At 40.9% G+C, this 14,833-nt stretch overlaps 1 protein-coding gene across 1 annotated transcript in view; it reads right to left on the reverse strand.

Annotated features, from left to right (window-relative positions):
- Positions 1–1,738: 1,738 nt before the first annotated feature.
- LOC124795131 (protein 60A-like) overlaps positions 1,739–14,833 on the reverse strand; it is a 157,645-nt gene continuing 144,550 nt past the window's right edge. The window contains exons 5-6 of the mRNA XM_047259007.1: positions 2,350–2,426; positions 1,739–2,265 (exon numbers count right to left, since the gene is read on the reverse strand). Coding sequence (XP_047114963.1) covers positions 2,008–2,265; positions 2,350–2,426 — 335 coding nt within the window. The 3' untranslated portion in view covers positions 1,739–2,007. The remainder of the gene's footprint in view (positions 2,266–2,349; positions 2,427–14,833) is intronic.

Raw genomic sequence — 14,833 nt, forward strand, 5'->3', positions numbered from 1 at the left:
AAGTTTATAAGCGGAGCAGAGATAAATGGGGAATTATTTCACTGATGACGGGGCAGGAAATGGTGAAATCCACTGATGTAAACAACTGACACGGGCAGTTTGTTATGGCTTGCCACCTGAGAACAAGGGTCTTGGAAACAGGAAACTTGGTTGGCCGTACTACATCTACTTCTACACACACAATCTACAAGCCACCATACAGTGCCTGGTGGGGGTACCCTGTACAACTGTCATTTCCTTTCCTGTTCCGCTCACAAACAGAATGGGGGAAAACAACTGTCTGTATGTCTCATATCTTATCTTTATTGTCCTTATAGTAAGTGTATGTTGGCGGTAGCAGAATTGCTCTTCAGTCAGGCTCAAATGCAAGTTCTCAAAATTTTTGGAATAGTGCTCTTCAAAAAGAACGTTGTGTTCCCTCCATGGATTCTCATTTGGGTTCCCAAACTGTCTTCATAACACTTGCATGTTGTTTGAACCAACCAGTAATACATCCAGCAGCCCACCTCAGAAATGCTTCAATGTCTTCCTTCAATCCAACCTGGTACAGATCCCAAAAACTCTAGGAGTGGTCAAGAATAGATCACACCAGTGTCCTTTATACGGTCTCCTTCGCAGGTGAACCACTCTTTCCTAAAATTCTCCCAATAAACCAAAGTTGCCCATTTGCTTTCCCTACCACAGTTCTTACATGATTGTTCCATTTCATATTGCTTTGCAACATTGCACCCGGATATTTAAACGAATTGACTGTGTCAATTAGAACACTAGTAATACTTTTTCTGAACATTACAGGTCTGTTCTTTCTATTCATTGGCATTAACTTACATTCTTCCACATTTACCATTCATCACACCAGCTAGAAATTTTGTCTAAGCCATTTTGTATCTTCCTATAGTCACCCAACTTCATCACCTTCATAGACCACAGCATCATCACCAAAAACCACAGTTTTCTGCCCCCCCCCCCCCCCCTGCTGCCAGATCATTTGCATACATATAGAAATTAACAGAGGTGCTATCAACTTCCCTGGTGCACTCTTGTGATACCCTTGTCTCTGACTGAGCAAGGTAGCACAGTGAACAGCACACTGGACTCGCACTCGAGAGGACAATGGCTCAAACTTGTGCCTGGCCATCCTGACTTAGGTTTTCTATGGTTTCCCTAAATCACTTAAGGCAAATGCTGGGATGGTTCACTTGAAAGGGCACAGCTGACTTCCTTCCATAATAGGATGGGACAGATGACCTCGCTGTTTGGTCCCCTCCCCCAAATCAACCAACCAACCTTGTCTCTGATGAACACTCGCCTCTGAGGACAACATAGTGGTTTCTGTTGAAGAAGTCTTCGAGCCACTTATATATCAATGAACTTATTCCATATGCTTGTACCTTTGTCAACATCTACAGTGGGGCATGGTGTCAAATGTTTTCTGGAAACCTATAAATATGTAATCTGCCTGTTACCCTTCACACATAGTTCACAGTATATCAACTGCAGGAAGGGCAAGCTAAGTCTGGCATGAGCTACACTTTCTAAAACTTCACTAATTTGTGGATGTGAGCTTCTCAGTCTCAAGAAAATTTGTTATATTTGAACTAAGAATACGTCCAAGGATTCCGCAGCAAACCTGTGTTTGCTTGCTACTGTCATGAGCATCTATGGAAAGTGTTTGAAGGATGGGGAAGCCACGAGTAGGTAACGAGATATTGAATGCCTCAAAAAAAATAAACCATGGTAAGAGTTCCTAAAACAGTAATGTATATTTTCTAAATATGTTCCAGATATTTACATAGAATTACAGCTGATAAAAATTGCTAATTATCACTTCTTATTGTCTGTGAAGTTAAAAAAATATTGGTTATATGATTACTTATCAAAACTAGCTTAAAAAACACTGCACAATATATTTCACCATGAGGTTCACAAGTACACATTCATGAACGATGGTATATTTACAATGAAAGAAAGTGCAACACAGTGATCATGAATCCAGTACACACACAGTTAGTGACAGCCACAGCTCTTCACAACCATGTTCTTGTATTTGTTGAGTGTGACTAATTTGTCAAGATAATACAGCACATGCACTGGACCGAGCTTCACAGGGGCACAGCACGGCTTTGGAACATGTGTTGGGTACATCAGGTGAACCAAGGTCTGCACAATTGCATGGTTTGTGGCATTCATGTGTGCATTCAGAGGAAAGTTACATTCACCACTGCAATACCAGGCATGGTAACCATTTGGGGCAATTATCCAATCCTGCAACAAGTTTGATTGGTGTAAGTTCACATCATCATCATATGTTGGCAATTCAGTACTTCAACCTATAAATGTCTTACACACCTTCCAGTCAAGATCCTGAAAGTTCACATAAAGCGTTCGCAGCTGGCAGTTCCTTGATGTCCAGTGAGGAATTGTATCTAAAAAATAAAAGGCTTTAAAATTAAAAATCTATATAGCACTTACAGAATTAAATTCATGAAAATATATTTCATTTCATTGCAATTATTTACTTAGTCACTTATTTGTATGTTTTATGGACAATAACATGAATTTATCATTATAATGTGGAATGTGTCAGTTAGTTTGCAATGAGATACACTTTCACAGAGAAAAATATGGCAATGTGCTGACCATTTACAGGATTGTCTTTTACATTAAGATCCTTCCCTGAGAAAGTAGTCAATGATTTTTGTGGCTGAATACCTCAATCCTTTCATTGCCATATTAAGGTTTAGTGAAGGTTAGCGTAAGTCATTCCTCCATCTGGTATTGTCTGTATGAATGTTTTCACACTGCAGTCAATTATTAACAACAAACTACATAGGACAGTGAATGCACTGTGCAGCTGTTGTTAGCCTTATTACACCATTCTGAGCAACGAACAATTTCTTCCTCAATGAAGTGTTGACCCAGCATGTGTTGCTGTAAGATGTTAGAGAGGGAAAAACAGTGAGAATATGCCTACTTTCTGACAGCATCATCTTCCAATCTGAATTTAAATACTGATTTACCACACAGTTTTAACCTGTCAGGCAGCTTAATGTATGGCACACACTCTGCTTAGCGAATGGCATAATTTGTAATACCTCGACTCACAGGCAGTGATTTAGTTACTGTTTGGCATGTTTTTATAGTAGGTGTGCTAGGCCAGCAAAGTATGAAGGTGAGCTAAACTAAAAGAGTGAAGCACAGGTACCAAAAAAAAATCACAGTTATACCACAGCAGATGGCTTACTTGGCAAAAGCACTACTCATGGACAGTAAAGGTTTGTGCTCTTATACTATTACAGAGTGGAGACAAAATGTTATACTTCATTTGGTGACAGATAATTCTCAACAGTGCGAACATCACTGTTACAATGCAGAAGTATCTGATTAGTAGTGACTAAAATTAGTCAGCTAGAAATTCAGCAATACTGAGACATTGTCTCAGAAATGTAAATAAAATCATGTTATGGGACTTGTCATGGAAGACATGCAAAGCAGCTGAGTGAAGTCTGCATTAACTGTCACTAATCTTCAGTAGCCAAACAGCCTACAGGTTGGCAAAAGAGGAAGAAGGAAAGGTTAGGGCTTACCATCCCATTGACATAATGCAGGACCATCCTTGCATTAGCTTTTAGTGCTTTAGAGAATCCAAGGAACCTACATCCATAGGCCAGATGGGGAAATGAACCTCCATTGTCTACAATAAGAGCCCAGTACCTCTGCACTAAGACTGGCAAACGAGATACAGCTCTGAAAAACCAGGACTGTTTTGTTGATGGTAGAAGAGATGGCACCTGTTTCTTTGGGACTCAGGGTGTCATCATGACTTTCAGAAAAAATGTGTTATAGTTACTGGCTCTTAACATGTAATGTTACTGAGTCAGGTGCTCAGTGATTTGAAACAGAAGTGACCAGGATCAGCATGCAAGAAATTATCTCCTATTAGGGCAATAAAACTACATCTACATACATACTCTGCAAGCCAATGTACAGTACATGGCAGAGAGTACCCTGTACCCCTACTAGTCATTTCCTTTTCTGTTCCACTCACAAACAGAGTGAGGGAAAAATGACTATCTACGTGTCTCCATATGAGCCCTAATTTCTCGAATCTTTTCTTCATCGTCCTTACATGCAATGTATGTTGGCGGCAGTAGAATTGTTTGGCAGTCAGCTCCAAATTCTGGTTCTCCAAATGTTCTCAATAGCGTTCCTCAAAAATAATGTTGCCTTCCTTCCAGGGATTCCTATTTGACTTCCTGAAGCATCTTCGTAACACTTATGTGTTGTCTGATCCTACTGGTAATAAATCCAGCAGCCCATCTGTGAATTGCTTCAGAGTCTTCCTTCAATCTGACCTGGTAAAGATCCCATACTCCTGAGCAGTGTTCAAGAATAGGTCGCACCAGAGTCCTATATGTGTTCTCCTTTACAGGCATACCACTCTTTCCTAAAATTCTCCCAGTAAACCAAAGTTGACCATTCACCTTCCCTATTACAGTCCTGATATGCTTGTTCCATTTTGTATTGCTTCACAGTGTTACGCCCAAATATTTAAACAAATTGACTGTCTCAAGCAGGACACTAGTAATACTGTATCTGAAAATTATAGGTTAATTCTTCCCAATCATCTGCATTAACTTACATTTTTCCACAGTTAGAGCTAACTGCCATCATCACTCCAACTAGAAATTTTGTCTAAACCATCTTGTTTCTTCCTACAGTCATCCAACTTTGGCATATTACTGTACACCACAGCATCATCAGCAAACAACCAAAGATTGCCGCCCACCCTGTCTGACAAATCATTCCTGTATATGAAGAGCAACAGTGGTCCTATCACACCTCCCTGGGCACTCCTCATGATACCCGGGTCTCTGATGAACACTCGTCATCAAGGACATCATACAGGGTTTATTACTTAAGAAGTCTTCGAGCCACTCACACATTTGTGAACTTATTCCATATGCTCGAACCTCCATTAGCAGCCTGCAATGGGACACCATATCAAACACTTTCCAGAAATCTAGAAATATGGATTCAATCTGTTGCCTTTCATCCATAGTTTACAATATATCATGTAAGAAAAGGTCAAGCTGAGTTTTGCATGAGCAATGCTTCCTAAAACCATGTTGATTCAAGCTTCTCAGTCTCAACAAAATTTACTACATCTGAACTGAGAATATGTTCAAGGATTCTGCAGCAAACTGAAGTTAGGGATATTGATCTGCAATTTTGTGGGTCCATTCTTTTACCCTTCTTATATACTGGAGTCAGCTCCACTTTCTCCCTGTCACTTGGGGCTTTGTGCTGGGAAAGAGATTCATGATAAATGCAGACTAGATAAGTACTCTTTGTAAAACTGAACTGGGATCCCATCTGGAAGTGGTGATTTATTTGCTTTCAAATCTTTCAGTTGTTTCTCTAGACCAGAGAAGCTTATTACTATGTCATTCATAAGGCAGTCTGACTGATGGTCAAATGATACTATGTTTGCACAATTCTCCTGTTTGAATGATTTCTTGGACATGAAATTTAAAACTTCAGCTTTCATTTTGCTATCTTCAGCTGCCACACCAAACTGGTCATCAAGGAACTGCATGGAAGCCTTAAACCCACTTAGCGATTTTACGTAAGACCAGAATTTTCTCGGGGTTTCTGCCAGATTTTTCACTAAGGTGCGATAGTGCTAGTTCTCATATGCTTTGCGCATAGATTTTTTCACAGATGCAAGAATCTCTACTAACCTTTGCTTGTTGTCATTTGTGCATTCTCTTTTGAACCAGAGAGCAACAGCCTCTGTCTCCTTAGCATGTTCTGAATTTTGTTATTAAATCATGAAGGATATTTTTCATCCTTATGCACTTACTAGGCACATAGCTCTCCAGACCACAATTTACAATCTGCTTGAACTCTGTCCATAATTCCTTTACATCCATCTTAATGGACTAAGTGATGTCAATTCACTGTCTAAGAGAGATGCTAACAACTGCATTGACATCATGAACGTTAATCACCGTTTCTATAATGAAATTATTGATGAGATCCAGCCTATTTGTAGCATGTGGGACGCCGAGCTAGCTACTCAAGGCCGTCTTCAGAAAACATATTCAAAATTACAGGGTGTACATAAAGCCCAGGACCACTTTCAATTATTTATGGCACAAGAACCAAACATTGTGCAGATATCATACATATGTCATTTAGAAGAGAAACACTGAAAGTTTTTTTGCATCTATATCGTCACAGCATAGTTTGGTAATTTGCCGAGAGTCAGCGCTAGTCCCAAACATGGAGAGTTCAGGTGTAGAGCGAGCTTCCTATGTGTTGCTGGGCACAAGCAACCCGTTGTAATCAATTTGTTGTGCCAGTGGTAAATGGCCTACCTTGTTGGTGCTTCTTACCATACTTGGTTCTAAATATCCATTGAACAGCTCTAGTACAATTGTTTTTGTCCAACTGCAACATAACCTGAACTCTACACGTTTGCAACTAGTGCTGACTTGTTTGCGACTAGCACTGACTACCGGCAGATTACCAAACTATGCTGTCGTGGTATCCATGAAAAAAACTTTCAGGGTTTCTCTTCAAAATGACATATGTATGATATCTGTACAATGTTTGCTTCTTGTGCAACAAATAATTGAAAGTGTTCCCAGACTTTATGCACGCCCTGTATTTCGCATGACTGTCTGTCTGTACCCCTGCAATGAATCCACAGTCATCCCAGTCTACACCCAGTAGAGTAAAGTTGCCTCAAAGTACTATTGCACGATCAGGATATTTATGCACTACTGACCATAGTCTTTCTTTGATTGACTCTAGGACTGTTACAGCAGAATCAGATGGCTGGTAAAAATATCCAACAATTAACTTGATTTCATCTACAGCTGTTATACATGACCAGATAACTTCACTGTCATACTCAACTTTGACCTCAATAGAGGCAATACTTTCGTCAACTGCAATGAACACTTACCCTCTTATGGTCTCTAATCTGCCTTTCCGATATATGCTCCATGACTCACTAAATATTTCAGAAGTTTCCACCTCAGGTTTCAGCAGGTCTTGATCCCAAAAATAATCTGAATGCGAGAACTTTCCTGGAAGCCAGTAAATTCAGATACTTTATTAGGAATACTTCGAGAGTTCGCTGACAAAATTTTGACAGTCAAAGTGTCTTTATTCTTAATGCTGGCTGACTTCCCTCACTGTGTATCAACTGGCAATTGTTCATCAGAACACCTCAGACTACAGTCTAGCCTAAAAAACTCTCATGTGCACTCTGCTACCCGAGTAGCTGCTTCCTTTGTGTAGTGCACCCCTGACCTACCAAGGGGAGTCTTACAAACTCCATGTGATATAAGCAGATCTAGAAATCTGCAACCGAGACTGTCACAGAGTCAACAAACCTTTTGGTTGAGACCCTCCACAAAGCTCCAAACCTAAGGACCGAGATCAGCTCTGAGAACAACTCTGCAAATTGTGAGCTCCACTTGCATATACACACAACACCACCAGTCTTCACCACCTCTGCCGGCCACCTGCATCAATGAGGATGCTCTCAGAAACCAAGTGACATGCATCATTGATACCGATGTGAGCCACAACTTGCACACAATTGTATCCAGCATCAGGCAAGGCCACTTCCACATCTCAGATGAGGCCCTCCGGCAGATATACCGAGTGCACATTGGCTTTCTTTCCAGCCCTGAATGCTATCTGCCTAAGGGACTCCATAGCACACCTAACGCTGGAGTTCCTGATAATTAGTAAACCCCTCCCCCTGTGTGCCTGCTCGGACCCTGCTGAAGGAGTGGCCACCTGTCTCCTCACAGTGTGAATGGGTGAGGCCAGGCAGCCAGTCTCCACATTGGCCCTGCGCCACAAGCAATGTGAACATATTACTGCCTGCCCCTCACCCTGTTATGAGGGCAGATCCACTGCATTGGATGCACTAGGAGGTGCCTAGGAAGCAGAGCTCCAGGACAATAGAAACGCAGAGGCAGCAGCCTGAAGGTGGCTGACCATAGATGAAAGTGCTTTCAGCTGTTTGCGAACTGCAGTTAGCTCCTCCTGCATCCGCACACAGCATGCACACATCCTGCCTATCCTAACAAGACAATCTGAAGAAGTAAATTATAAAAGCAGACACAATCCTAGATATGCAATTTGCTACCCTCCTGACATGTCACCAATGGGTGCTGATGTGTTAATGATCTACATGGCTGCCTGTTCACTGAGCAGCCACTGCAGTATGAAGTGAATGAATTTGTCCATGAAATTTAATAAATATAGTACAAGGAAAAAGATAAAAACTTAACTGGCCACTGTGTAGGCATATACAGTATCAGCTGAGAGCTGGAGCCTGACTGTTAATACATAGGTTGTCACAGGGGCAAATAAACATGAAATGGAATTTTGTTACATAATATCAAAAAAATGTTTAGTTGTGCAAGATACTTTCTTTGCTTGTAGAGTTTATCTGTGCTGTGAATATAAATTGTGCAGACTATTGTTGTTTGGAAACTTGTTACAAAATTATCTCAAGTAGTCACAATGTACCATTTATTTAGAGCACAACTATTTTCAGTAGGTCATCTCCCATTCTCAAAAGTTGCCTGCACAACAAACAGGGATCAGAATAAGGATAAACATCTGTAGTTACATACATTGTTAAAATGTAAAATTTACAAACATCACTTGTTGTGAAGCCATTAAGAAAAAAATATAACACCATTGCTATTTAGAATCTTCAAAGATCATATGAACTTATAAAATGGATATATGCTCTATCACAAGATTCAGTCACATATCAGGTAGTTCACTATGTGCTCTATCAGTGAATTGATTGATTATGAGCCCCTTCTCTTTGACTTAACATAATCAAAGTATACAGACATGGGTCACATGCTAATCACCAACTCATGTCATTAAATAGGGAAAGCAGCCCTAAATGGAAGTGCCCACAGATTCAGATAACTTGCATGTGTACTGTAGTTCATTTTAGGTGGTTGGTTGGATGATTAAATGGACCAAACTACTACATCATCAGTCCCTTGTTCCTCAAACAGAAAGGTGTATATGACTGTAGATCAGAGATAGCCTACCTCACAATACCCAGGGGAAGAAAACCCAAAGTTTACCAAAGGTCAATTAATCTGAGATAAAGGACAAAAAGAAGAAAGGGAGACATAGGAAGAAAGTCAGGCAAGGTGTCCCATCTAGGGAGCAGCCAGAAGCCCCAGAAAGCAGGGTGCAATGAGGGGACATACATCCCCCCCACCACCACCACCACTTAGCAGAGGCACTCCACTCAGAAATTGCCTATGAAAGACTAGGAACATGGACAGGGCAAGAGAAACACACAGAGACAAAAGATGAACAAGTCTAACAGATCCTGCAAGAGGAGGAAAGGAAGAGCAGATAGGATGAGGTTTGGGCTGGACGTCCGGACAGCCACAGCTCAGTCTGGACAGAGGAGGCAACAATGTATTCTCCAACCCTTCAATAGGCCAATCAGGTTAAATAGCTCTCTCTTAAAGAGAGTGGTAAAAGCCCGTTTCATGAATAAAAATTAAAACTAAGTCAGCCACTTAGGCATAGTTGCCTAACAGCAGGGTTACTGAGTCACGGAGATCAAAGACTGCGGTTGTAATCCCCAACCTGGGCTGCTGTTGTGGGAGATGGATTTTTGTGTTTGCAAAGAGAAGATGACAGTTCAGATGCTTTAGCAAGCTGTGAACATAGCTAGGATAATTGACAAGACGTTGTTGGCACCTGATCCGCAATGGAGGGACTCCCTGAATAACTGATCCGCAATGGAGGGACTCCCTGAATACACTGTTCAAAGGCCTAGTTTGAAAGGCTCCTGTTGCAAGTTGAATCCCACAGTGATGTATCAGATCCAATATCCACACTGCTGAGGGAAATGCTGAACTGTATCCCAGACTCACATAATCAATACAGTATTGTATTAGGGCTTTGTAAAACTGCAGAAGAATAGTGCAATCTGCACCCCAGCTGGTGTTACTCAGGCAGCAAAGTGTATTGAGGTGCCGCCAGTGCTTTCACTTACGCTGGTGAAGATGGAGAGTTCACATCAAATGAGAATCGAAGACCACTCCTAAAAAGTGTTAAGTCTCCACCAAACTGAGTAGCTCATGGCTGTGGGTGAATGGTACGACATCGACAGAAGTGCACAATGTAAGTCTTGGCGGCTGAAAACTGAAAGCCATGGGTAAGTGCACATGCCCGCATCTTTTGTATGGCACCTTGCAGTTGGTGTTCAGCAACACCCACAGTAGAGGAGCAATAATAGAGGTAAAAGTCTTAAGTATACAAGGAGGGTGATACTGAGGACCACATAGCTGCTGCTACACCATTGATGCCCACTTGCAAGAGAGGGACAGTCAGTACAGAGCCCTGCAGGACTACATTCTCTTGGTTTTGGGGCTACTGTGGAAAGCACCAACTCTAACCCAGCAAGTATGACACAACAAGAAGTTCTGCATAAAATTTGGGAACGGACCCCAGACAGAAATCCCCACTCATGTAAGGTAGCAAGGATGTGGTTTCGCCATGTTGTGTCACAAGCCTCTTGCAGGGCAGATGGCAGACTCCAGGTAAATCAGATTATCAATAGAGTAATGGCCTTGGCGAAAACCACCCTGGAATGGAGCCAGAAGACCCCGCAACTCAAGGAGCCAACACAACTGCAAGCTCCCCGTACGTTCAAGTGACTTACAGAGAACATTGGTGAGACTTAATGGGCAGTAACTGTCCATCTCTAGATGGTGCTTATCCAGTTTCAGCATTGGAACAATGACGCTTTTTCACCATTGCAACAGGAACTCTCCATTATTCCAGGTACGGTTAAAGATGGCAAAGATATGCCACTGACAGTTCAGAAGTACATGTTTGATCATTTGGTTGTGGGTGTAATCCAGCCATGGGTTGTATCAGGGCAGTGGGCTAGGACACAGACAAATTCCCACTCACTGAATGAATTATTATATGCCTCCAAAGGCAGGTTGATAATTCTCAGATACTGAGGCTCGAGCGTAAAGCAGAGCAAAATGTTCAGTGATAGCATCTGGTTCACACCATTCCAGGTACTACCAGTACAACTGCAGATGTCTGGTATCCATAGAGACATCTGATCTTGGCCCAAACCTGCAAAGCAGAAGAATGTGGTTCGATGGTTGAACTAGCTGTTCCCAGCATTCTCACTTCCATTGTTTTATTAGGTGACAGACCCGGGCATGCAGCTGCTTAAAGGCAATGAGGTGCCATCTCTAATGGCCTCTGCAATTTTTGATGACCATCAAGGTACTGTCTTCTGCAGGGGCAGCCCAAGGAACAGAGAGTTGCTAAATCAGCTGCCAAAAGAATTGCTGTAGATGTATTCTGGACCACCTTATCAATATCTCCATGTGCTGGGGAGCTAAGGGTGACAGCAGAGGAGAAAGAACCTCATTAAGCAATGTTGAGAAACCATCTGGGCAGGCATCCAAAAAAATGATACTGAGGGAGGGACAGGGGTCAGAAGGGGTCACTAGCACACAGGTCATTGTGGACTCTTCTGTGGATGGATGGGGTAAGACAAGTTCCATGCACCACACTAAAGTGCATGGGGGTACCAGTATCCAAGAAGCGAATTTCAATTTGTGCTGTAGATGGTAATATCCTGAAATGCCCTTCCCCGGATAGCTACCACCTCCAAAGGTTTATTAAGAGGCACTAGTGCACTATATAGAGTGTCCAAATATAAGTGCAAACTCTGCCCAACATCCTGTCACAGGTAGCATGGTTCTTATAATATCCCTGGTATCCACGATGACTTGGCTCCGTGTTGCTGGAAACCAAGTCTCCTGAAGACCAATACAAAAGGCAGAGGAATGTTTAAAAGATGTAGCTCAGCCAGGTGGTGAAAAAAACCACTACACTTCCACTGGAGATTAATGTTGTTGATGTATTGTGAGGCCATGAAGTGACCAAGGAGGCAGGTTATGCCCTAGAGTCACCTTATGCCACTGGCTGAGGGGTTATGGCATCAATAGACATACATTCAGGGCTCCATTATGTGGTCCGAACCAGGGCCTCAGGCTGCCAGAATCTCCACCTTGGTCACAGGAGTGGAAGAGGCGCTATCTGGTGGCGTGGGGGCCACTGAAATGTCCTTCTTCTTGGAGGACCTTTTCTTGTCTTTCCTCTCCTTAGAGGGTTTTGATGATTGCAAGGACTTATTTGAATCAGTTTCAGGTAAATATCATGATAGCGAAGCCCTGCAACCAGGAGCTTGTGGTTCCTTCAGCCACTGGCTGGTGTGATTTATTCTAATTTAACATTTCCAATGCTTGTGACATTGACTTTGATAAAATTTCTCTTAATACAGTATTTCCTGAAAAATGCAAGTGCAACTTAAACAATAAGACCCTGCAAGAATTCCTGTTCATTAAATAACATGGTAAGAGTGGTGAGTGTACAGTTTTTGGTGTAAAATTAGCATTTGGTAACAAACATAGGTGTGATTCTGGCTAATCTTTCAAGATCAACAACTGATACATATTTGTTGGTGAAGGTAGTTTCACACAGGGATAAGTAACTTTTGGCACAAGAAGCCACATTTGCATACCACACAGTCATGCACAACCAGAATTTCAAGTCCATAGACTGTACCACTGATGTAATTAAATCACAGTTCAATGAGTTCTCATGCTCACAGATGTAAATAATATGAGTTACCAAGAATGTGATGGTACAATTTGCTATGGAACAAATAATGAAGGAATGTAAAGAAGCATATTTCATTTCAGTAATGATAGATTCTTCCTGCCACATCAAAGTGGTTCCTTTAGTGGTTAGGTTTCACAGTCCAGATAAAGGCATAATAGTTAAAGTGTTGGAGTTGGTGAACATTGGTGTTAAAAGGGTAGAGCATTTGACTTCGTATGTCATAGCTTTTGGAAAAGTTACAGCTTAAGACACATGTAGCAATTTCAACTGACCACACAAACACCTACTATGGAGTCATCTACCAATTTCGGTTTTGAACACTCACCCAGGATGTAGGGTGCAACAGATCAGTTAAAAATGCATTTTAACAATTAGCTGTTTATTTGTCCTATTAGTCATCTACGAGTTTTGGTTATGGACAATCGCCCAGGACGTAGGGTACAACAGATTAGTTAAAAGTATCCCATATTCCTCTGATGCTAAACAATATCAAAATTATCCAGTGGAATTTTACAAACATCTGACATACTTTGTCTTAGAATACTGGCAGCCATATCTCATGTCAAATCAATATGAGAAATGACAGTAGTATTCTAAGACAAATGATGTCAGATGTTTGTACAATATCACTGGATAATTTCGTTGTTGTTCAGCTTCAATGGTATATGGAGTGCTTTTAACATATCTGTTGTACTCTACATCCTGGAAACTAGTAGATGATTAATGGGACAAATAAACAGCTGATGGAAAAATGTATTTTATAAAATACTTATGGCTGTTTTACCTCACCTTACAGAAACACTATAACAAGCTTTTATGTTGTAGGAGCACTACATAGTTCTCTCTTCTGCCAACTGTCTCAAAGAATCATTGATTTTTTCCATGTGTCACAATCCTACTTCCTGTCCCTTGATAAGTGTCCTATAAATTTGAAGATCTTCCTTTCAAAATTTTCTCTCTTTCTTTACAATTCAGTTCCTTTCAAGTCAGCACTCTGTATACTGAAAAGGAAAGATTTTTGACATCTGTTGTAAAACAGCAGTTACACAAGTTGGAAAGTGAGGAGCTAGTGACATTTGGATCAGTTTAACAATATCACGACAGCTTTCCGTGTTACCTGCATTGGATACATTCGTGAAGGGTGTGAACCATTTTTGGAACCTCTTCAGCCAATGGAGTGGATCACTGAAATAAAACCATCACCTGGAGTAGCATTCAAGAACTGTATAGTTTTGTAAAACCTAGAATCATGAGCTTCATGGTATATGAGGGAGAACGGTTTGATGAGTACTGTTGTGTAAGTAAATATTGTGAAGGTAAACTGTAAGACTGGAATGCCAAATACTAAGTGGCAGTGAATAACGGCAGAAAATTTTCACTCATTTTCACAATGAGTGAATGTATCCAAAGCATATTAAATGCTTTGTTGAATTTTCACTAGCTAATCCAGGTTTTAATGCATCTATTGAGAGAGTGTTTTCACTAATTAAAGCTTTGTGGAAAAAGAACTAGGAACAGTAAACCTCCATTGTATGGGCATCTGCAGTTTGATGTTTAACAAAAATAAGCTTCTTGAGTAAACCTCCACCACTAAAAAGTATTACACAAGAACCAGTGAGTCTGTACCATTATCTCCAATGCAAAATGAATGAAATCTGTGTTTATATTTACATTAAAACTGTATATGCAATACTGCTGTTAACCTCTCACCAGCGATGTAGATTATGCGAAGATAAATTACTATTAATCCTATTTTTGATGGTAAGTCTCCCATGTCCTGAATTGTTGTGCACTGTTTTGAAAAGTCCTGAATATTGTCAAAAATAATATAAGTTAAAGAGTTGGCTCTTCCTATTAAATTTAATTTGTGTATATTGTTCTTAATAGCAGCTGCAGACAAACTTACCTCAGTAACGAACATAATGGCTATATGACAACAAATCAGTGAATACATCCAAGTCTATATGCAATATCCTACTGATGGGAGAGCAGCAGTGCGTGTGTGCACTGCAAATTTCACTGTTCATCTAACATGATTCTGTAATCAGTGAACCAAAACCACATAACATCTTCATGAGGTTTAATTTTACTGCCTATT

Source organism: Schistocerca piceifrons, chromosome 4 (assembly GCF_021461385.2).
Source record: "Schistocerca piceifrons isolate TAMUIC-IGC-003096 chromosome 4, iqSchPice1.1, whole genome shotgun sequence".
Classification (NCBI taxonomy): domain Eukaryota; kingdom Metazoa; phylum Arthropoda; class Insecta; order Orthoptera; family Acrididae; genus Schistocerca; species Schistocerca piceifrons.